This window comes from Pongo abelii, chromosome 14, assembly GCF_028885655.2.
Source record: "Pongo abelii isolate AG06213 chromosome 14, NHGRI_mPonAbe1-v2.0_pri, whole genome shotgun sequence".
Lineage (NCBI taxonomy): Eukaryota > Metazoa > Chordata > Mammalia > Primates > Hominidae > Pongo > Pongo abelii.
Genome location: NC_071999.2, coordinates 100409756 through 100434644, shown reverse-complemented (window position 1 = coordinate 100434644; position 24889 = coordinate 100409756). Strand labels below are relative to the sequence as shown.

The 24889-nt window shown below is 38.4% G+C and overlaps 1 protein-coding gene across 7 annotated transcripts in view; it reads right to left on the bottom strand.

The window, feature by feature from the left end:
• The window catches only part of GPC6 (glypican 6), a 1198922-nt gene that overhangs the window by 93616 nt on the left and 1080417 nt on the right, over positions 1–24889 (bottom strand). For all 7 annotated transcript variants that reach the window (XM_063714643.1, NM_001131444.1, XM_063714644.1 and 4 more), the window contains 2 exon segments: positions 20515–20645; positions 1176–1319 (listed from right to left, as the gene is read on the bottom strand). In XM_063714643.1, the coding sequence (XP_063570713.1) occupies positions 1176–1319; positions 20515–20645 (275 nt within the window).

Here is a 24889-nt window from a genome sequence, read left to right as displayed (position 1 = left end):
AGGTTGCAGCAACTACAAATATCTACTCTAGAGAGAAGGTTTTATTTGCTAATAAATGGCAATAAATTTATAACAAAATTTAACAGTTAGTTACCCCTTTATTTTGATACTTCATGGATAGGCCTTTAGGTTGTAAGCACATTTGATTTTTATAGAGATAAATGCTGAGAGGTACTTACTTTGAGGCCAAATTCAACCAATATAATCTTATGAGTTCTACACTATAGAAGGATATTAACTAAAATCATAAAGTAATTTATAACAGTGACTAATAAAAGTATTTTCATAACTGGCAGTCTTTGAGATCTGAGTTTATATGACACAGTCAGATGTGGTTCAAGTGCTTTATGACATTAAGGATTTTATCTGTTAATTTTACATCAAGATAATTGGCAAAGCAACATTAATAGCACTAACAATTGCAGGTATATAAAGTGTTTCTAGTACTACAAATGGAAGAAATTGAATTAAAAATAATCAGGCAGTATTTCTTTGAAATTATGAGCTTTTATTTTTTTATAGCAAAATTTGGTCTTTAAAACACATTTAAAAATTGTATTTACTATGTTTTTGGTTGTATTTTCTGAGTATTATAAACTGCTTTGATGATGGATATCACTGAGTCCCCTGACACACATCTAAACAGCTCAAAGAATGACTAATTCTAAGGATTCCAACTTTTTAAAGACACATAAAAAAGAAAAAAAAATGATAGTAACATTGATTTGGGGTTTCCAGGCAAAGTCTTTCAAACAGAAAACTTTGCAAATAAGAAGTCATAAGAAACTTGCATTATATCATAATTGAATACATAACCATTTTCAGAAAAGAACTGAAGCAGATGAGTAAGAAATGTGCTATTGCAATTATATCTCTGGAAGAACTGGCAACTTAGTTTTCAAATTAATATTTCATGAGAAATAAGAAGTTGAAAATGTGGTCACTGCACACATGCATTAATAGTTTCTTAATGGATTAATAGATTTCTTAAATAATCCAATACATGATCCAAAAGAAAGATCCCATTACTTTTCAATATTCTAATTAAGAACAGAGGCAGATATAAGAATGAGATGACTCTTATAACAAACTTTTTCAGAATCTCCTAGGAGTTTCAAAGAATGACCTTGGTAAAACAAAGCATCCGCCATGGTTATCAATCTGAGAATACTCACCAGCCGGTCCAAGCTTGTGCCTGCAGCAGTTGTTGGTCTTTCCTCAGGATTGTAGGGCCTGAAACGTGTATTAAAATTTTCAGGAGCTGAGCGGGCAGATCTGAGGGCTGGAGCAGGTTTGGGCTGACCACATCCCTGAAAGACCTGGAAGAACCATTGAAAAGTAAAAACAGCTATACAATGAGTTTTCTCCTAAATTCATGAGGCAGAAATGTGCAATGCAATGGTGTCCACGTTTCTCATGAAACTTTTACCTCCAATAAGCTCTAATTTTGAAATGTAAACAAGTATAACCACTAATATAACAGAAAGAATTACCCAGACAGATACACAGTGACCAACTATAATCCCTGACTCATAGTTTCAGCATACACAGTCAATCTTATTATTGGTAGATACATATTTGCAAATTTGCTTACTCATTAAAATTTATTTGTAACCCCAGAATTAATACTCACAGTGCTCTCATGGACATAGAGACACAGTGCCAAAAAATTTGAGTCATGTTCCCAGCTGAGGTTGGAGAAGACACTCGCCTTATTTCAGCTCTCAGACTGTAAACAAGTGTTCTCTTTGTGGTCTATGTAGTACAATGTTTTTCACATTTTTGTGCTTTTTCTTGTTGATTTCAATGTTTAAAATGGTCCCCAAGCATCGGGCTGAAGTACTGTCAAGCTTTCCTAACCACAAGATGTGTAATGTGTCTTACAGCAAAAATATGTATGTTAGATAAACTTCAAGCCTGAGTTATAGTGCTATGAGTTCAATGTTAATGAATCAACAATATATATTAAATAAGGTGCCTTTTCACAGAAACACACATAACACAAGGCTACATATTGATTGGTTGATGAAACTGTTGTGCCCAGTGGCTTGCAGGAGCCTAACCTTATATTTCTCATTGCTGCAACGGTTCAGTATTTGCTAAGTCAATGTTTGCAGTGACTTTATAGAACATAACTACAATACAGAGAATCAACTGTACTAAAAATAGGGATTGCAATAGTCACTCCACAGGATGATTTCAGGATTAAATGAATTGTATCTCACTTTTACATACTTGAATTTGGCATTCTATAAACATCCGTTTGGGATTCCTGTTATCATGACAAATTATTTCATTGTATAGCATATAAAGCCAAATAATTTCAGTGACTCCCCTTTGAGTAATGAAAATCTCTACTGGAAGAATTCTTTAAAAACACTCTCTTGAGCAGTGGTATAGAAATAGGACAAGCAAATGTGGATGAAATCCATATAATAACAGCTTCCTCTAATTTTGTTGTTGACAGCTGTTCATGTCACAATTAAGATTGCTATGGGAAATCAAACATTTTATTGTAATGATCTTAGGGACTGAGCTGCCAGTTCTTTTCCACAGTGATTTCACTCAGGGTGGTGTGGAGACACTTCCTTTGCTGTTTTTAGAAGCTTTACACTCTGTGCTGGTTATCGAGAGATAATACCTTTACTAGAATTACAGGAAATGCAGTAACATTTTCAGGAAACTTTGATGAAGTTTAACTTTATTCTATTTTTTTCCATTTCTCCGTAGCAGATGATTCTTCTAGATATTTTTCCTTCGGTAAACTTTTTGGGGTTATTTACGGGGGCTGATCCTTAACTTGCATGTAGTATATTTGCAATGCATTCGTTCCAGTTTTGTTATTTCATTCTGTGTTGTTTAACTCTAAAATAACCATTTTTCATCACGCATATTATGTGATTCCACTGAGGTACGCAGAGAGCTCCTGAGTGCCATTCACAATGACAAATTCCGTCTTGAGACACAATTCATTTTGTTTTACCACTACAGCTAATTTTTCTTTTGTTGTATTCAAAAGTTCTCCTTCAACTCAGCATTTTGCAGAGCGGCGGTACTTTGTCTTGGCATTCCTCGAGATTGGTCTTAACACACTATTGATTATTCTTCTCTCACACAGTTTCTGAAGCTGATGGTGTAAACCGGTGTGATAAAGATAGTGGGCCCTTTTCTCCCTAGTGCCTAAATCACTTCCCCCTGGCAAGGTCACTGCTGATGGAGGGCATTAACATTTCCAAAGCTCCAGGGATCTGTTGAGCGTGCTATTCTGGATTGCTTTGAAAGTGACAGCTGACTTTTAAGAAATGTAAAGCCTAAGGCGAAACAATACTAATGGCCTTGCTGAGATTTCATGGAGCCACCTACTGAAAGAGTTAACGGACCTTTTTAATTCACCCTTTGGGAAAAATCTGGCTCACTGGGTTAAGTTAAATCAAAGAAACACGAATGCCCTGAAAGAATATTAGTGTTCTAGGGAGACATTCCATCATAATGGAAAAATCTCATGTTTGCTCGAATTTTTTTTTTTTTTGGAGGGTGTTAATTATTGCAGAACATAGGTTAGTTAATATAGCCTAGTAGCTTTCTGATATTTAGGTCAGGTTTGGATGTTGAAGATAGCTTCCATGCAGAAATCACTGGGTCTGTGACCAAAACTGAGGAAAACACTGACTTCTAATTACTTTGGAAACAACACCTGGCCACATAATCAGGTGGAGACCTACATAACAATCTGTCACAACAACCTCACATCTTGAAAGCCCCTAAACAGAGATCCTATCATACCCTTAGAAAAACAGAAGTGCCATAAAAGAAACCCTTTAGTATGGAAGTGAGAGACAGGACTAGCCGGATTTCCTAGGCTGACTAAGAATCCCTAAGCCTAGCTGGGAAGGTGACCGGATCCATCTTTAAACACGAGGCTTGCAACTTAGTTCACACCCGATCAGGTAGTAAAGAGAGCTTAAAATGCTAATTAGGCAAAAACAGGAGATAAAGAAATAGCCAATCATCTATCGCCTAAGAGCACAGGGGGCGGGACAATGATCGGGATATAAACCCAGGTATTCCAGCCACGAAGGGCTACCCTCTTTGGGTCCCCTCCCATTGTATGGCAGCTCTGTTTTCACTCTATTAAATCTTGCAACTGCACACTCTTCTGGTCTGTGTTTGTTACGGCTGGAGCTGAGCTTTCGCTCACCATCCACGGCTGCTGTTTGCCGCCGTTGCAGACCCACCGCTGACTTCCATCCCTCTGGATCCGGTGGGGTGTCCACTGTGCTCCTGATATAGCAAGGCGCCCCTTGCCACTCCAGATCTGGCTAAAGGCTTGCCATTGTTCCTGCATGGCTAAGTGCCTGAGTTTGTCCTAATTGAGCTAAACACTAGTCGCTGGGTTCCACGGTTCTCTTCTGTGACCCACAGCTTCTAATAGAGCTGTAACACTCACCCCATGGCCCAAGATTCCATTCCTTGGAATCCGTGAGGCCAAGAACCCCAGGTCAGAGAACAAGAGGCTTGCTGCCATCTTAGAAGCAGCCCGCCGCCATCTTGGGAGCTCTGGGAGCAAGGACCCCTTGATTACAAAGTTCCCAGCCTAGGGATCAAGAGCTATTTTTCAGAATTTTACAAAACCTAATGAGAATGGCTTACAAAGGAGTACTTTGCAGTTGTTTTTGCTTAGAAATGATTAAAAAAAAACCTTTGTATTAGTCTCATACTGAAAATATACCTTAACATACATCTATCATGTAACTTAGATGACTTACAAAGTAAAAATTAATAATTTGATGTTTAATACATGTGCTATAGTCTGAATATCTGTGTCCTCCAAGAATTCATAAGTTGAAATCTAATCACAGATGTGATGGAATTAGGAGGTAGGTCCTTTGGGAGGTGATTAGGCTCTACCCTCAAGAATAGGATTAGTGCCCTTATTAAAAAACAACAACAACAAAGGATCTGGAGAGCACCCTTGTCTCATGTGAGGACACAGTGGGAAGGTGCCATCATCTATAAAACACCATGCAGATCCTCACCAGACATCAAATCTGCTGAAGCCTTGATCTTAGACTTCCCAGCCTCCAGAAATGTGACAAATACATTTCTGTTTTTTTATAAGCCACCCAGTTCATGGCATTTTGTTATAGCAGCCTGAGCAGACTAAGACAGCAAGCAATCTGTTATCCTGAAAAAAGTATTTTTAAAATATGAGGGTCATGGGGTGGGTGACAAAGGAAATTTTTAGGCAGAAAATTTGGACCATCTCAATTTTCTGAGCTTGCTCTAGCAGCAGTATAGTTAGGCACAATTTTGTGGTTCATGAAGGCCATGGCTAGGTTAGTATAAGAGACCAGTGAACCTTTTCCTTAGTGGCTTGAGTATCCCAACATTTTATATTTTGAATAAGGGAAAAAACAATTGAGAAATAATAATGTGATGGAAAGGGCCGTAGGTTCAATGAGAATCAGTAGATCAGCTGGTTATGGCTGGAGATGGAGATTTGGATCATCAGCTTAAAGATGGAACTTAAAGCCCTGAAACTGATTGCATTTACCAAGGACAAGTGTATATAGGTGGGCAGATGGATGGGGCTGAGGACAGCCTATTGCCGTGCCAACATTTACAGGGTCCTCTCTGAGCCTCAGTTTCCTCCTCTGTCAAATGGGAATAACAATACTATTTACCACACAGATACACTATGATGATAAAGTACAATATGTAAGGCAGAAAAACAGAGCCATGTGTCTAGAAAAGTACATGCCTGATAATTAGTTAATTTTATCATGCCATAATCTGTATTTTCCAGAAGTTTTGATTTCTAGATAAGAAAATTTGAAGAAAAAATATCTGGGCTGATGTTTCTTTTTCTTTTCTTTCTTTTTTTTTTTTCTTACCTTTTAAAAATCTTTTAATTTTTTTTTAGAGACGGGGTCTCACTCTGTTGCCCAGACTGGAGTGCAATGGCACAAACACAACACACTGCAGCCTCAACCTCCTGGGCTCAGGCTATCCTCTTGCCTCAGCCTCCGGAGTAGCTGGGACCACAGGTGCATGCCAATCACACCCTGCTAATGGATGTCTCTTAAATGTTTTCCACAAAATATTATTTTAAGGGCAAATGGCTGTTACATAAATCATAGATTCCACCTATTAAAGTTAAATTAGGTAACTTCACAAGGGCTCCATCATGATAACACGTGGTCAGACTCATTGAAAGGGAGGATGACATCAGTAGTGTTTCCCAAAACTATTTGACCATGGTTTCCTCATGGGGTTCTCATAAGACTGGTGTTCCAAAGAACCCACCCTGAGATATACTGTGAAGGTGGTTGTAACCTGCCAAGGAGAGACGTGATTCAGATAGAACTGCATTTACTTAGAGGTATTTGTGAAGCTGTTCCGCCCTCCTCTGCTTTTAATTCCAGAGAAGAATGCTATTTTAAGACACTAAAGGGCTTCTTTTTACAACAGAACAGAAGTTTTTAGAGGTTATCGCTGCAGGATAAGCCAACTTATTGTGGTACAAATCATTCGCTCTACCCCTTTAAGAAATAGAATCGGTATTACCACCTCCTGACCCCTGCCTGCTTCTCTCCAAGGGATGTTGAAAGCGATAATTAGATAATTCGGGGAAGTATTTGGAAGCCTCAATGTAGACAGATGCTACAGATGTACAAAGGAATTCTCCTTCCACCTAGCTGACTTGCAAAACCTGTGGATTTTAGGAAGATATCTGGCTCATGGATCCTCTCTCTTAAGAGGATTACTAAGATAATGTCTCAGAAGTCTGTTGGCATTCTGAGATTAAAGAAGCTGACATTAGGATAGGAAGGGCTGAAAGGAGAAACATTTTATAATTCTGGAGGGATGGGAAGGAAAAGGAGGTGAGGTGATAACAGATTTAAGTGCTGTGTCTTAGGTTTCTAAATACAAGTATTTTTCCTTTAAAAATCTTAGGGCATCTTAACATATTTCTCTTAAAATAAACTAAGGTGCCCACTCTTTCGGAGGCACATGTAGCTTTATACCTTTACCTCTTTGTCTTCTTTATCTTCTTCATTGTCTTTTGCAGCTTGATTATACGTTTAAAAAGTCATTACTGGCAACCTGAAAAGCAGTGGCTGCAGGTAAATCCTGTCTCAGCTCCTGTGGTTTTTAAAAATTCTGTCTTCTCACTTTCTACTCAGCAGGTTTCTATAATGGGGGAAAGGTGCTGCTATTCTCATATAGGCAAATATTGAAATTTGCAAACAGAACTCTAATCTTTTATATTAAATCCAGGTAACAGTTAATGTTACCTGGATTTAATTAGATTTGATGTTTTGAGGGTAATGTTTTATTTACCTGTGAGATTCTAATTTATATTACAGTGTCAATGAATGAACTGTTAGATTACTACTTGGGAAATTCAAATATATTCCATTTATACTCAAGGAAATAGAAGCTATCATATCTTCATTAGTGTGGATACCATATATTTATCCAGGTGCAGCCATTATTTTTCACAAGAAATGGCTGTGGAGTTACCAATAGGTGTTATCAGTGCATTCTTGTGGCTATGACAAAATGCCTTACACTAGGTAATTTATAAACAACAGAAATTTATGTCTTACAGTTACAGAGGTTGTGAAGTCCAAGATCAAAGTGCCAACAGATTTGGTATCTGGTTAGGGCCCTCTGCTTTATAGATGGCACCTTCTTGCTGTGTCCGCACATGGCTGAAGGGCAAAAAGGACTAACAAGCTCCTGCAGGCCTCTTCTGAAGGGGCACTAATCCAACCCATGAGGGCTTCACCCAGATGTCTTAATTACGTCCCAAAGCCTCCACCTCCAAATACCATCACCTTAGGGGTTAGGATTTCAGTATATGAAATTTGGAGAGACACATACATTCAGAACATTGTAAAAGGTCACAAACATAAGTCTAAAAGTTTGGAGTGTTAATGTTAGTCTTTCTCCTAATACTTGTGTGACCTTGGGGTTACAATGTTCTTCCCAATTCTCAAAGCTGTTGGGAAGATAGAATGATATGATGCATAGAAGAATACACTGAAAACATGAGGTATAATGGTGCCTTATTTTAAGTAAGTAATCTGTAATTAAATAGAATAATAATGGGTAATAAATCAAACCTAAGGATTATGCACAATTACACATGAATAATTTAAGCTCTATGATGAATAGGTTTTCATACATTTTGTTCATTACTGTATCCCAGTATCTGCAGGAGTTCCCAGCACATGAAATGTGTTTGAAAAAATTGAGAATGAAAGATTATGAAGAAATAAAATTTTTAGTCATAATCTTCCCCTTTTGCAAACATTTGTTGAAGGCAATTAGCATGTAGATTTCTGTAATGAGAAAGAAAAGATAGGAAAGGAAAGACAATGAACACTTATCAAGTGTCTATGATAGGACAGACACTTCACTGTGCTATGTGTTTTATATGCATTATCTCAAATGATCAATTATCTCTCCAAAATCAAGGTTGAACATTTCTTCTTCAGACTGAAGGAATGAATCACGTATCCATGTAAAACAAATTATTTGATATTTCCTTTACTACATTTACTGGGCTAAATTAAAGCAAAGCCAAATGGACAACTTTGTTTAAAGTGATAACGAGACCCAAAATACTGTTTCCTGATCACTTGATAATAGCTACTCAGTGAGCTTGATAAGCCAGTTAGGAGGACCTTGCACACAAAATAGTTAGATTGGCTTCCTGATTGGCCCGTGGGAGAGCTATCAGAGCCGTGGGTGCTGGAGACAGCTAGGCTCAGAGCTCAGGCAATGGCCATTGCTTACTGCAAAGTGGCAGACAACTTGGGCTCTTTACTTCCTGGTATCACCAATCTGTCAAAATGAGAAACAGTGGCACCTGTACATTGGAGCAGTTGTATCCTATCCCTGACAATGATGGTCTAGGTTAAGCACAGAGCTAGGGCCTTTCTCTAAGTGGAAGTGGTGACTAAAATGTGTGTGCCTGGGAGCATTCACGTATCATTAGGAAGAAAATCAGAATTAGTTGAAATATGTTAAAAAACATTTCATTAAAAGTAGTAGCAAAAGGAGCTACATTATACTATTACATAAGATAACTGGTACCTTAGAAATTCATTTCACACACTTTTAGGGCATTCTAACAGCATTCATCTAATAGCATAAAAAGTGTTTTCCTGAACATGAACTTAAAACATCTTGATGATGACTTTTTCTTTAGATATAAAATTATTATACTCACTACAAAGGCATTTCAAATGTCAGTTTTTAAAAAAAAAAATTAGTGTGGTAATTTTTTTTATGGGTTGCCTTCTAACAAAACAGTTATTCATCCTTAGATCTTAGAATAATCTCCTCTCTAGTCATCTTTTTTCTTCCCTTTCCTCTCATTTTGTTTTTCTCTTTTTTCTTTGCTCCCTGATTCATGCTTTTCTTTCCTTAAAGATTGATTACAATGGTCCTCAGGCCAAGTTCTGTGGCAAACTCTATGTCCCTGGATGGGTTCAGCACTCTGTTAGGAGAATTTTGGGTTCTACTGAACCAAGGCGAGCCATCAGTTTTAGTTTTGTCCACTTTTCATTGGCCTCAATTTTAAAAAGCCGGCTACTGTGTCAGTTTTAAGGTTTAAAAAATTTACTCCTGATGCTCACACAGCTTGGTTCCAGAATATCTGTCGGATGTATTGCATACTTCTTAAAATCTTTTCTACAATGAAAGAAATTCTTTTCATTTGCATTGCATGAGGAGATATTTTTCCCTGAAGGATTTGCATTTCTCAGGCAGCAAAACACCTTGATATTTCCTCCCAAATGGTAAGGAAGGAGGAGTTACAAGGAACTTTACAAAGCAAATTTTTGAGTGTGGAGAGGAAAAAAGCCTGAATCCTCTTGGCCTGACTAAATGAGTATTATTTCATATGCCCTTTGCTTGCAAGGCTTAAAGCAGTTCTGTAAGATCACTTCGCAGAATATAAGTAAACATGTAATTTACATCAGACGGGCTCTACCATTCCTTCCACCTACGATTCAACAAATATTTGTTGAGTGTCACAAACATAAGTGTTGGGGATATGCCAATTGGACACGTCCCTGCTCCCAAGAGGGTTTGGACAAGAAATCAGGCAATTATTATGGAATGTAAGAAGTGTGATGGAACACCCAGAGGGGCAACTCACCCAGGCTGGAGCATCTGAGAAATCTTCCTGGAAAAGCAGTGGTATGCTGGACCCGGGTCTTACTGGGCCATGAAACTACATGTTAAGTTTTTAGGAAATTCATAAGCCAGTAACAACTGCATTTAACAAACACATTGTTAATAATAATAAACACATTATTAATGTGTTTATTAACAAACACATTGATTATTAAAAGCTAAGTTGTATAAACTTACAGTTATATGAATTATATTAATAACAAAGGTAATAATTATACTAAAATCTCATTACTTTCTGATTATTTTACTATTATCTATGCTCTTGAGGTTAATCGTGTCAGTTGTCTCTATAAGGTGGAAATGTTACATCAGGGTGTTCTACTCTGTGTTCAGTGACATCATGTGGGTAGTTTGAAATCCGCACGAGGGAGTAATTACACCACAGAAATGGGCAAACCCTACAAATGAGCATGTTTCCCCCACAGATGTGGCTCCTTCGCATGTTTACATGTAGTCTGGCTGAGGCAATGACTCGATCAGAACCAAACCAGATCGCATATCACCACATAGAAGGGAAGTGCTGAGAGCTGGGATAAGGAGTTGTATTTATGAGACTGGGCAGAGACCATTGAAATTTCTCTAACACAATACTTCACTGCCCATGAGAAGCACAGTTCCATGGCAGGTGCTCTTTTCTTAAGTAGGAAGAAGTCAGAAGGAGACTTTTTTTCAGGAGACCAGGAGAGCACCTTCTCTTGTTCCTAAGAATACACATTGAGTGTTAAAGCTGAATTGTGTTTCAATCATGTATTCTTGAGTAGGCTACATTAAATGTAATCTTCTCATCTTATGGCCCTGAAGTTAAAGTGAAAGCAAATCTTCAGATAAATCTCTAAAGATTAGAGATAAAGGAGTTTTTCTTTACCATCAAAAGGAGAACATTTTTGTTTCATCCCTTTTACATGCAAGGAAAGTTAAAACTAGTTTGCTCTGGATGCATATCACATAAATGCATCATAAGCATTTCTTCAAACCTTCATTTTACTTTCTAAAAAAAGGTGTGCTTCCCTCTTCCCTCTGCCCTAGCACCTGAAAAATCTGACCCTGTTATCCAGCAACATTACAAGCAGGAATAGAACAAACCCCAATTTTATGTGTGCTAGGTAATGAAGACATCAAAGAATAAACGATGTTTCAAGGTCACTGTTTCTCGGTGGAGCGCAGTAAGTGGGAACTGATAGGCAGAATACCAATAGAATTTGAATACAGAAGATATTGTGAATCTAGAAATCATTGAGAACATGCTCTTTTCCTTTAAAAACAAAACTAAAGAAGTAGAAATAGAATGTAAAGCTTTATAAATAGTATGGCCATTCATTTTTTCTTAGAAATCAGGCAGAAGGGACCAAACAACCTGTCAATGAAGCAGGTCAATTTTTCCCTCAGTGTAAGAATAATGTGGAAATTATTATTACATGGAAATTCCTCTAAAGCTCTTTGCTATGGAAGTGCGGATATAGCCAACAGGCACAGACTAGAGTTGGATTGCGGACACAGTCTCCTGCACTACCCCTTCCCTTGAGCCTGCTTTCTCCTAAAAGCCTTGTTCATAGACATTTATTTAGAGATCCATCTCCCTTTTTAAGTGATTCCCTGCCATCAAAAATAACACCATACATCCATGGGTTTAATGAAGCGGTGTGGATTGCAAGTCTGATCTTCTGATCTTAGATGCTAAAAACAACCCCACAGACTATCATCGGTGAGACAAGACCAATGAGTCAGTGCTCCTTAGAATTTAGGTACCATAGATATTTTTAATAATAGCAATTAAAATGCTTAGCCTTTAGGAGTGGTTTTGATTTGACTTACTCCATGCTAAACATTTTACATGGATTATATCATTGTGCTCTCAAACAACCTTATGAGTAGGTACTATAGTCGTTCTCATTTTTAATGTGAGTTAATTTAGACAGATAAAAAATTTGCCCCAAAGCACACAACACAGAACAACTAGATTCCATGTCAGTCTCATGTCAAAAATCTGACCTGGTAACTGCTATGCTATTCTAAAGAATACTAGACTAACTTCAAGTACATTTAAAGGTATTTTCTATTCCTCATCGCTGGAAGTCTCTCTGGCATTATATTTTCATGTTGTGAATTCAACTCAGCACAATGTACTGTTTCTTCCATGTGTAAAACAATGTGTTAGGAAGACTCTTTGCAGAATGTTAGAATGAATAAGATGTAACTCTTGTCCTCAAATAATTTATAATCCTGGGCAGGAGAAAGTAAGTACAAAAATAACCCTAACGAAAGGAATAATATGCTCACTGCCTTACACCGGACATGCTAATACAGGAGCTCAAAGGAAAAAACAGATAAATGCTACTGGAATAAAAATATATTTATTTGAACTAAATTCTAAACTAATCCTGATATCTGAAAGAAGATATTCTCTCCATCTGAATTTCCAAGATATTATTTTCCCTGAACATTTTGAAAGGAAAAAGATCTGGAGAAAAAAAAAAAAGATCTGGATGCTGGAAAAAGAAACCTGTAATAATCAGCAAGGTGATAATGCTCATAAAACTATAAACTATTAGAGCTGGTAGGGGACATTTAGATTAACCCCTCCTTTCACAGATGAGGAAACTAAGCCCCAATAGCTAGACACAGAAGTTATTACATTCTCTGTTCTGTTCTCTTAGAGTTTTTTTTTTTTTTTTTTTCATCTTCATTTGAGCTGCGGATTGGGAAAAACTGTCTAGAGAAAATTAAGTACCTGAAGGCCATCCTGCTCATCTTTAATGGGTTCTACCCTCGTCGGTAGTAAGAATTAATTGAATGGATGGTTTCAATTGGAATGTAATAAGTCTTCCTTCTTAATTTAGATTATCTCTGACAAACCAATCTTTTCCTAGATATTAGGTTTGAAATTATTCCGAATATAGTTAAATGATATCTAGTGAGATCAGTTTCATCTTCCCTGATAGGATAGGAAGAAGGTTATCAACACATCTGAAATTCAAAGGCAAAGATTCAGGTTGTTTCTCCCTTCCCTTGGGGAATTTCCACAAATCTGCAAAGTTCTGAACTGTTGGGTAACTGCGGTGGTGGAAGATAGTGGAATAATGAAGGCTCTTCCCTGCCTTTGATGAGGATTGAAATTGGCGAATGTAGTAAGCTTGGTTGGGGCTTGAAGCACTAACAACTGTGTTTCCTATCAATAGGTTCCCTGTAGTATGCTGTGGGTAACAGTCCTCCCTGAGATGGCTGGCTCCTCAAAGGCTGAAGTCTATCTGGTGCTGGTGGGAAGGTAATTACTGAGGAAACAGCATGGCATGCTGGGAAAGTCTTTCTCTTTGAATCTGACAGACCTGGGCTGCAATTCCCATTCCGCCACTTGTTTGTTACACGACCTCAGGCTTGCTACTTAATCTCTCTAGACTTAACATTTCTTACATTTCTTGTAAAGAAATGAATGTTCTTTACAAGAGTGCAGTGAGGATTTGAAATAAATACATAAGGCATCTAGAAAGACCAAGATGTCACCAGAGCAAGGACTCTGTCTTGTCCTCTGTATTAGTCCATTTTCATACTGCTATCAAGAACTGCCCAAGACTGGGTAATTTATAAAGAAAAGAGGTTTAATTGACTCACAGTTCCCCGTGGCTGGGGAGGCCTCAGGAAACTTAAAATCATGGCAGAAGGAGAAGTAGGCGTGTCTTATATGGCGGTGGGTGAGAGAGAGCGTGTGAAGGAGGAACTGTCAAACACTTATGTAACCACTGGATCTTGTGAAAGCTCACTCACTATTAGGAGAACAGCATGGGGAAAACTGCCCCCATAATCCAATCACCTCCCACCAGTTCCCTCCCTTGACATGTGGGGATTATGCTGATTACAATTCAGAGATGACATTTGGGTGGGGACACAGAGACAAACCATAGCATTCTGTATTGTATTCCTTCTGCCTGGTACTTGGTAGAGTATTTGTTGAAAGGATACAGCAGGTGTTCAACCAAGGGTAACCCATGGTTGTCACTGTTACTAGGAGATTCTTTCCCCAAAAGGAAATTGGGAAAGTTTTAATATGCTCTTGCCCCTGGTCTTTAAAAATGTATACGTACATATAATATTGTACAAAAGGTATACAAATGGAGTTTGAAATGAGTGTCATGTTATTACCAAAATATTCTAACTTGGTTATACAACTGGGCATAGCCAATGTATTTTTTGGAAGTAATCTCAATGTGCCTCATCCCTAATAGCTTCCTTGTGGGCTAAATAGGAGAGAAAATGGATCTGACAGTCCCTATAAAAACAGATCTGAGACAAGACTGGAGCATGAACATACATAGTGAGAATAAATCTTTTCTTTAGTCTCTAAGTCCCACTTATTCATGATCTCAATTATTGGGCAGAAAAAGATTAGCTATTCCTTCTCCTAGATATGATGTGAGAGTTTGGGGAAAGAGATATCCCATCTGAAACTGTGTTGTGTTCACCTTTGGCCATCAGATACATAAGAGAGAAAAAAGAATTTTATATTGTATACCATCAAAACTCCAGGAGAGGTTGGAAGCAATGAATGACAGGGCTGGATAAGAGAAATATTTAATTAGAATTTATCATATGGAAGTACTAGGCATAGTTGTAAAGGGAATCAGGCAGAAGGAGGAAGCTTGGATCCTCCTGGCTTTGCTACCTTTTCCTTACCTTCTCATTGCAGGTTTTGCTGAAGGCTGTTGAACTTTCTCCTAATACTTAATCTATTAAGCAAATATTTGCTGAACCTTGCCCTTGTGTGAGATTGACTCAGTGGGCACTGACATCATTAGGGTTAGGGTTAGGGTTAGGGTTATGCATCGATTAGCGAGATGGGCTTTGGAATCAGATGTTCTTCTACCCTTTGCACCGTGAGACCTTGGTAAGTCACCTAACTTTTCTGTCTTGGAAAATAACTTTTCTGTCTTTGCAAAATAGGGAGCTCTATCTCATCACAAGCACTATTATAAATATTACACAATAGAAACCATGTGAAACACTTAGTATTGTCCCTGGCAGTAAACACTCAATAAATACGAGTTGGCAGTTATAAATATTGTTGCTTTTCTGAAAGAGGCTCTGGGAATGACTTCTAATAGTAACTGCTTTAATAAAATAAATGATTTCCAAAGGAGAAGTTGCCAATCATATCCTAGAGGAAAAAGTTATTTTAATTTCTAAACTTTACAACTCTCAGGATATCTGGCCCTAATTAGGAGTTAGTTTCTGGCCTCACCTGGAGCTTGCCTCTCAGAAGTTAACCATATTTCTGGTTATGTAAATTCTCATCCTCAGTCTGGAAATCCAGAACTTCAAATGTGATGAGACTGTTTATCAAGAGTGTCCCAGGATTTCTTTGAAAAAAAAAGATAAATTCAACCACCCAGTTCTTAGCTAGAATATAGATTTTAGACTGTAGTTCATATGTATTATAATTTCATGGATGTGGCTTATGTGGAAAGTGAAACTACATATTTCTAAATTTAAAAGTAAATTCCATTCCCTTGATGAAATAAAATCTCTTTTCAGAATACATCTGTTCCACCAGCATATCCTGTTGGTGTTTCCCATGGAATTTGTCTAAATTCCAACCACCTTTACCTCTCCATGATATTTAAAGCTGGCTTTAGTTCTTCCTTAACTCCGTCTTCCACATTAGGCTCCTGGCTTCCTTTTCCTCTTTCCTGAAAAGTTTGGCTGTTCTCTCCTCTTCCTTAATTCCTTGCATCCTCTTTTCTCTGTACCAGCCCTACCAGATACACTATTTTGTTTCTGCCATTTTTGTGACCCTTGGTCCTGTGTCCTCTCATGTGAGTGGACTCTTACATGCCCTATATTATCCCTTTTCTTTTTCTTTCTTTTCTTTTTTGTTTTGAGATGGAGTCTTGCTCTCTTGCCCAGGCTACAGTGCAGTGGTGCAATCTTGGCTCACTGCAACCTTTGCCTCCTAGGTTCAAGAGATTCTCCTGCCTCAGCCTCCTGAGTAGCTGGGATTAACAGGCGCGTACCACCATGCTCAGCTAATTTTTGTAGTTTTAGTAGAGACGGGGTTTCACCATATTGGCTAGGCTGGTCTCGAACTCCTGACCTCCGGTGATCTGCCCACCTGGGCCTCCCAAAGTGCAGGGATTATAGGTGTGAACCACCATGCCTGGCCTCCCTGTATTATTTCTACTCTTGATTTTAACATTTCTTACAAAGATATGTATCATATTAAAGTACATTCTTTATTAACAGCAATACTATAATAATGTAGTTGGAAAAATTCCATGAAAATGTCTGATTTACATTCTAGTAATAAATAGCCCAACTGATCTCTTGAAGAATTTTTAATACTTGACCTAAACTATAGTTAATAACAAGGTATTTTATACTTGAAAATTGCTGAGAGAGTAGATTTTAAGTGTTCTCACCACAAAAAATGATAAATATGTGAGGTGCAATGCATTTGTTAATTAGCTTGATTTAACCATTTCACAACGTAGACATATTTCAAAACAATCTTGTAACATCACATGTATATACAATTTTATTTGACAATTAAAAATAAATTTAAAGAAGATAATTATTTAGTTAGCACATTCTTTGAACTGGGCCAATTTCTTTTTTTCTTTCTTTTTTTTTAACCTTTCTAGAGCCAGAGTCTCATCCTGTCGCCCAGGCTGTAGTGCAATGGCATAATCATAGCTCACTGTAGCCTTGACCTCTCTGGCTCAAGTGATCCTTCTACCTCAGTCTCCCAAGAAGCTGGGACTACAGGCTCATACCACCATGCTGGGCTAATTTTTATTTTTTGTAGAGATGGGAGTCTGCCTATGTTGTCTAGGCTGCTTTTGAACTCTTGGACTCAAGTGATCCTCCTGCCTTGGCCTCCCAAAATGCTGGGTTACAGGTGAGAGCCACCACACCTTGCCTCTTCTTTTAAATTAATGATTTTTATTACTTCATTAAAGATTTCTTAAATGAAACTGTTTTTATGCCACTGACTTGATTCATACTAAACTGCTAGCATTGTTTTTGTGCCATCAATACAAACGTCAACATAGTGGGGAAAGGCAAATCCTGTTTGTTTTATCATAAGGAATAGTTTTGATTTCTCAGACAACTCAAAATGGTCATGGGGGCCCCTAGAACACCATCAACCCCAACTTGAGAACTGCCATTTTAATTTGCAAAGATATTCCATAAAACCATATTATTTCTTCTTTGTATCTAGCCATTTTATAGATGAGGATGGAGCACTAAGTGATATTTCAACACTTAGTATATATTAGGAACTTAAAATCTGTCTTTGTGATATCAGTGAGTAAACTAGATATACCTAAAATCCAGGTCCCCTGATATCTGGTCCTGTGTTCCTTTTATTAAAGATCTATTTATTTTTCTAGGTTTGGATGGACATAGGGAACCAGTAGCAATGTAAAAGAGGAACATCCAACTGTCTAACCTCCACACTGTGCCACAAATTCCATCAATTTGTATGGCGGTGAGTGACATTAGTTACCCTGACTTGTTACACTACAAAACATTCTGGGAGTGATTTCAGACATTGGATTCTATGTATGTAGACTATGCTCTCAGAAATAACATTTTTTAAACTTGAAGCTGGCCTCCCAGTCATCTCCCTGTGTGAACAGGCCAACTCTCCTAAAAAAAGAGCTCTTTTAGTTTTAAGTGAAGAAATGTTAACTCCACAAAGAAAGCAGGGTGCAGGAGTGAAATGACCAGCCATGCAGCAGACTCAAGACAAACTGGTTGAGGACAAACAGTGTAACTATTACAGAAGTGGTTTCTTTTTTTCTTTTTCTTTTTTACCTTTAAGCTCGGTTGGACTTGAGAAGGCATGGTTTCTTTGCTTGAAATGGGTCAATTTCTTAACAGTTGTTTGCAGCTCATTCACTGGTGCATTTCCTTTTTTTCTTTATTATGTATTCAACAAGCATCTGCCTACAATTTCTACGTGCCAAGTGCTGGGCTGTGTTCTAGCTACACAGCTGGGATCCCAGTCACTCATGGAGTTTCAGTGAGTGAAGTCAGGAGAAGACTGGTAGAGAACAAATACCAAACAAATACATATATAATAGATGCTGTGACAGATTTCTGTGATAGAGAATTGCAAGATGGACATACTGAAAGGTGAGAAGAGTGAAAAATATTACAGAAGAGAGGAGCTACAAGTATACTCAAGGAACTGAGAGAGATACCATGTGGCTGAACAAGTAAACAAAAGGGCCAGTGGTATGAAACAAGGTTAGAAGGTAGGCAGGGGCCAGATAATGCAGGAGCTTGCAGGAGTTTTATTCCATTCTAAGTACAAAAGAAGCCACTGAAAGGCAAAGTGGGAGATTGGGGACATGGAGGGAGGTGGGTGTGGTGCATGACCTTATTGATGTTGTAGAAATACTTTGGCTACTGGGTGAAGAACAAATTGGAGGGGGTTCCAGAGTGGAAGCCAGGAGACCAGTGAGGAAGCTGTTGCTTTTAGAGAAACTGAGGTTCCTTGAAAAAAAAATATAATAAGTGATAGAAACTTCTTGTTCAAATATGTCCAGGCCCTGGGGGAGGAGAAGCTTCTTCCTATTACTTATTATTGTCTGGTGCTATGTTATGTTAATTAATTTATATAATTGCTGATCTGTTCAGTGTCTGTCTCTTCTTTTAGAAAGTAAGCTTACTGAGGGCAGGAACAGTGCCTTGTTCACTTCTATCCCCAGTACAAAGCCATGTCTGCCACATGGATTCCCAATAAATATTTGACGAATGAATGAATGAATGGAATGAAAAGAGTAGAAAAGAATACTTGACTTGGAAAATGTATGCACACGCACCAATGGAAACAGACACCTACTTCTAAGAAGTTGTGATAGTCTCAAACTGCAGATAATTTTATCCATGTGTTCCTCCTGTCCTAGTCTCTAGAACTGTTTTTAACATTAGCAATCTTAGCACCTGATTACTTGAGCACCAACGGGATACCGTGCCTTCCAAAATAACATTAATTTGTTTCTAGGCATAGATTTGAGAGGAATGGATGATTGCTATTTTTTCCACAGGAAAGAAAGAAAATGGCCTTTCATGGAAACCCCAAACGTGCTATTTCCCCAACAGGTGATGGTAATTTGGAGCATCCTCCATTATACAGGCTACTCTGAGCTCATTAAAACCCCCAAAAGGCCTATGAAGCTCTAGCTCATCCATCTCCCAGGGAGAAAAAGGGCCCCAGGCCGGATTCTTTCTTCTCCTTCATCCTACCAGTTCACCCTGAAAAGCCCAAACCTAGTTTGAATCATGCTTAGCCAAGGAGACCTGGTAGGAATCTATGGCTCCTTTTTTTCTGCTCTGCAAGGTCTTCCTACTACCTGTCCCCTCCTCTGTGATTATATTTGAAATCTCTTTCACACAGGATTTTAAAAATTAAAGAAAGCTAATCATGCAACTCTTTGCCTGACATATTTTAGTGTAAATGACTTTCAATTAAAATGCAATCACTCAGTCACTGGGTTTAAAGGACTGACACAGATTTGGTTAGTGTTTCATGAAAGGGAGACTAGTCAAGAGAACAGAAGGGCATTGTGCAGTCATCACTATGGGAGAAAAAGGTTGATGAAGGAAGAGGTGGGAGACCCACTGCAAACTTCTCAATTTTGCTTAAAGCGGGTCCTGTTTATCTTCAACTGGGTGGAGACAAATAAAAATTGTGCACCTGGCATTTGCGTTGCACAGCTGCAAGCCCAGGAGCTCTGTCTCACAAGATTTATGAAAATGTGCTACTTTTTTTCTTTTCATGTGTGCTTGACTTCATACAAAGGAGCATTTTCCCCCTAAGATTTGTTAATGAAAATTACACCATAGTCTTAAAAGGAAGTCAGATGGGATGTTTAATTATTTACAATGGAAAATACAGAACATGTGCCTGGTCTGCACAGCCGAAGATATAATTAGAAGTTGCTAGACAGAGAACAGGGTGAGGGTGTTCAGACATTTCAAACATTAAAAAGAAAATTCCCCCCAAATTGTTCACAAATGTGAGGGATTAGTCAACATACTTGGGGCTCTCTGAAACTTTTTGGCAGCCCATAATTTCTTCGTGATTGAGTAGCTGCAAGCTAAAAAATTGCTTTCCTTCTCAATGCCATTTTGTTAGACATTTTTAATGAAGTAGCAAATTTGTGGCTCAACAGGAAAAGCTCACTGACAGCATATTAGAATTTATAAGCCCAGCCCACATATCTAGTTACTTCGTTTTTAGGTTACTGCACCTGTATAACATACATGTATTGGCAGATACATTACTAATGTAAATACCTTTGCAGACACCTGCATGCTGTTTTCTTGCATGTTCATAATGGCTTCAGAAATCTTGACATCTATCGGGTCCATGACCGACTCAATGTTGAATGGCCCCTCCAGTCGCTCTGCCACCAAGAGCATTGCATCTGTTAAAATACAGGAACATGATTTATTTGCAAACTGGGAGCTCCAGGTTCCCAACCTGTGTTTAAACATTGTTAAAACAACTGGATGAAAAATAATGGTGCATTCACGTTTTTAAATTTGCTTTCATATAGTCCAAAATGAAATAGATGACTGAATCTTAGGATGATTGTATTTTGTTTGAAGATTCAAAATTATTTTATATGTCTAGAACCAGGGCTGAAAATAAGAAAATTAGTCCAAATGCAGAATGTTAAATATATCTAATGATTCCACATGAAGTAAAAACAGTATTAGGTCAGGGATCAGCTGCATTTAGAAAAGGAGGTCTCACCTGTCTTCTTCTGGAGTCTGGGGAAAACTGAGAATATGAGGGAAGAAGTGCTGATTTGTGAATTTGGATGCACAAAAGTCAAGACCCAGTTGAAGCATATCTACCTGTGTGAAGCATTTCTGGATCTCTCAAGATGTACAGATCTGTCTGGATGTGATCACACTACTCAGCATTCCTTTCAGCATTTGCACTTTGACATCTTTTGGGGGACAGGGGAGCTTCTCTGATTTGGTTTTGTATATTCAAGGCCTATTATGGTACCCATCACATTATAAGCTCTCAAAAAAGTTGACGAAATTATACTGAACTGAAATGAACTCAGTATTGCTTGGAAAGATTTAGTTTTCTGTTGAAGTCATCAGCTATATTCAAAGTCTGAAAGCTACTGTGGCTGGGGGGAAAAAGGACACGTTTTAGGGTTGGATCATAAGGACTTAACATAGAGTCACAGTTTAAAGTTATGGGGTTGAAATAATCTCTTAGCAGGTTCTCTTCTTGTTGAAATTGAAACACTCTCTCCTCTAGTAGAACTTATCTTCTATAGGTAAGGTGAGAAGCTGTTTGATTTGTACCATAAAGTGAGGAAGTTTCCCTTTGGTGATTTCAATGTTTCTGTTCCACGTTGAACTCTGACCATGGTACTATGCTTGTAGGTTCTGAAGCCTGCAAACTCATCTCCCCCAACCACAATAAAACCGCTCAAGTTAACCCTCTCCTAAGCAGGTGCCTTCCTGGCCTTGGGAAAAGGCAATCCTATTGATGACTCAGCACTATTAAACATAAAACTAAACGGCCCCATTTGCCCAAACTACCGGTTCCTGTATTTCTATTCGTTATCTCAATTCATTTGCTTTGTTATATAAACCAAGATAATACAGTTTTGATATAAATAGGCACCTATTTATTTTTCTTTTAATGTAGATCACCAGTCAGAATATGCTGCTTTATGTTGTTTCTTATCTGGTTTATGCCATTACTAATTTTTTTAAAAACAAAATATAAATAAAAATATGAAATAAAATTAGATTCTCCTTTGAGGACTCCAAAGCCAGTATACACTGGCTCAAAACTTCAGGATCATCCTTAGTGAGATCTTTTGCAAACTTAAAAATTTGCTGAGGGTAGATTTCATGTTATGTGCTTTTTTTTAATTATCCACAATAAGAACACTAATGACTATTGTACTGATTAATTTCAGTAGTTCTTATTAATCAAAATACCTGTTGATAAATCATTAGTGTGAATGTATGCAAATACATTGAAACACTGTATTCCTTTTACTAAAAAAGACACAAATTATTCAAATTCTTAGAAAAGCTCAGATAAAATTGTGTGTGAAACATCTAGATAAAATAACATGGATGCACTGATTATAATGATACATAGGTTTTTGTGAAGAATAGGAGGAAGACTGACAAAGGACATAAATAGTGTATTTTTGGGCTTATATTTTTCTGATGACAAAGTTGTTTGTGAAAAAAAAGCTACCTGATAGAAGGCCAGAGAAATCTACACAAATAACATGATGTCTAAAAGTAGAAAAAAATTTAAAAAACAAACATACATGTATTCATATGATATAATAACCCCCATCCCCGGTTTCCCATTTTGTTCTAAATATTCATGACATGAAAGGAAAAGCAGCTTTTCAGAAAACTTCTCCAATATTTTTTGAGGCCACTGTAAAAGGTCAGGTTCATAGCTACTGCCTGTAGAGGCCAAGTTCAAACACATGATGAGGTGACAAAGCAGTGGAAGGTCAGAACTGTCAGCCCTGGGACTTGGAAAAGGCCTCAAAGTGAATGGTGGCTCTTCTTTGACCCCAGGCCCCAGGCGGAGAGAGGGTCTGCATGGCCCACTGAGCAGCCACGTGCATCTATGCTTGACTGGTTTGCTTCCCACCTGCCAGGCAAGCCTGTCATCAGTCAAGCTCCCTGGGTTTTAGGAGAACCTCCTTCCCACCTTGGGGCTAAGGAAAGCCATGCCTTAGGACATGACACCTCAGCCTCTCTCTCAGCTCAAAGTGAAGAAAACACAAAATAACTTTGCGACATCAAGGCAGTAGTTGGTAAGTTTCTCTGAAACCAGTTAAGTCACAACATAGCATAACTTACTCCAGAGGCTGCCATCCTGGGCTGTCTTAATTATCTCTGTGCCACTTATATTTTGAAATATTGGGAACATTATTTTTAACTCTGCTCTTGGAGCTGTTTTCTCTTGCCAATTAAACCAGGACAGTTACAGTATGTCAGCTCATGATCAGCGGATCCTTTCTGCTTACATCTCCTGTGTTGCCCGTTTTGTTTCTCCTTAAAAAGACTGTTGCCTCCCTAAAGCAGTAGGTAATTTTTGTTTGGAGAATAAAATTTAGATACATTAGAAATAACTGATATCTCAGCATGAGGTGTGGATGCACACAGAGAGACACTGACTCTATGTTAGTATAGGGTTGGTGGGGGGCATGTAGCTGCTCCACCAGAGGTGCCCAACCAAAGGCAAGGAGCCAGGATTGCAGGTAAAGCCGCGCCTCTGGGTCAAGGCCCTCTACTTGTATAAGCATGGAGTTTCTGGTTAGGAATGAAGACTGTGGAGTCAGGTGCCCAGGTTTCAATCTAAACTCCTCCACTAAATGGCTGGGAGTTAATGTATAAGTCATGTAGTTCACAAAGTCCCATTTTCTTAATCTATGCATGGAGATTATGACAGTATATACCTCACAGTGGTGGTAGGCACAATGAAATAAAATCGTACTTGTAAAGTTATTTAGTACAATGTCTAGCACAAAATTACCTCATAACAAAGCTTAGCTTTTATAAGTCACCACCTCCAGGCACTGTAAGGGGAAAGGAAAGGACCAATTTGTAAGATATTTTGGTGGAAGTATTGACAGCAATTGCTATGAGGAATAAGGGAGGAAAAGGCACATGGATGACTTTAAGGTGCAAAGCTGGTGCTCTTTTGTATGTTAAATTAATCTTTTGATAATAGCTGCGTTTTGATGGATGAGTTCATTAGTGAGAGATACAAAGCTGCATTATTTTCTCATGATGTGCTTCTTTGCCAATTAAAGATAACTGCAATATCTTTGACACTCTTTTCACGGAGAGATGGGGTTTATGTCCTGTCCTGTGAATCTGGATTGGCTCAGTGACTCCTATGACTAACAGCATATGGTTGTTAGTGACACTCTGCCAGTTTCCAGAGCTAGTATTTAAGAGACCACTTTCTGTCTCTGACGAGAATCTATTCTGAGATCACAGTGTTGGAGAGGGCATGTGTAGGGATTCCAGATGACAGCCCCAGTTGAGCCTAGATCTCCATCTGCCCTTGCCAAGGTACCAGACATATGAGCAAAGCCATCTCGAACCTTCCAGACCAGACCATCTGCCAGCTGATTACCACTTGGTGAACCCAGTCAGCACCACATGGAGCAGAAGAATCGACTAGTTGAGCCTTGCCTGAATTTCTGGTCCACAGTGATATGGTTTGGCTGTGTCCCCACCCAAATCTCATCTTGAATTGTAGTTCCCATAAACTCCATGTGTTGTGGGAGAGACCTAGTGGGAGATAATTGAATCATGAGGGCAGTTATGCTGTTCTCATGCTGTTCTCAGGACAGTGAGTGAGTTCTCATGAGATCTGATGGTTTTATAGGGGCTCTTCCTCCCCTTTGCTCATACTTCTCCTTACATTGCCATGTGAAGGACATGTTTGCTTCCCCTTCTGCCACGATTGTAAGTTTCCTGAGGCCTCCCCAGCCATGCAGAACTGTGAGTCAATTAAACCTCTTTCCTTTGTAAATTACCCAGTCTCAAGCAGTTCTTTACAGAAGCATGAGAATGGACTAATACACACAGTACCATGATTTATAATTCCAGGATTATTATTTTAACCTGCTAAATTTGAGGATAA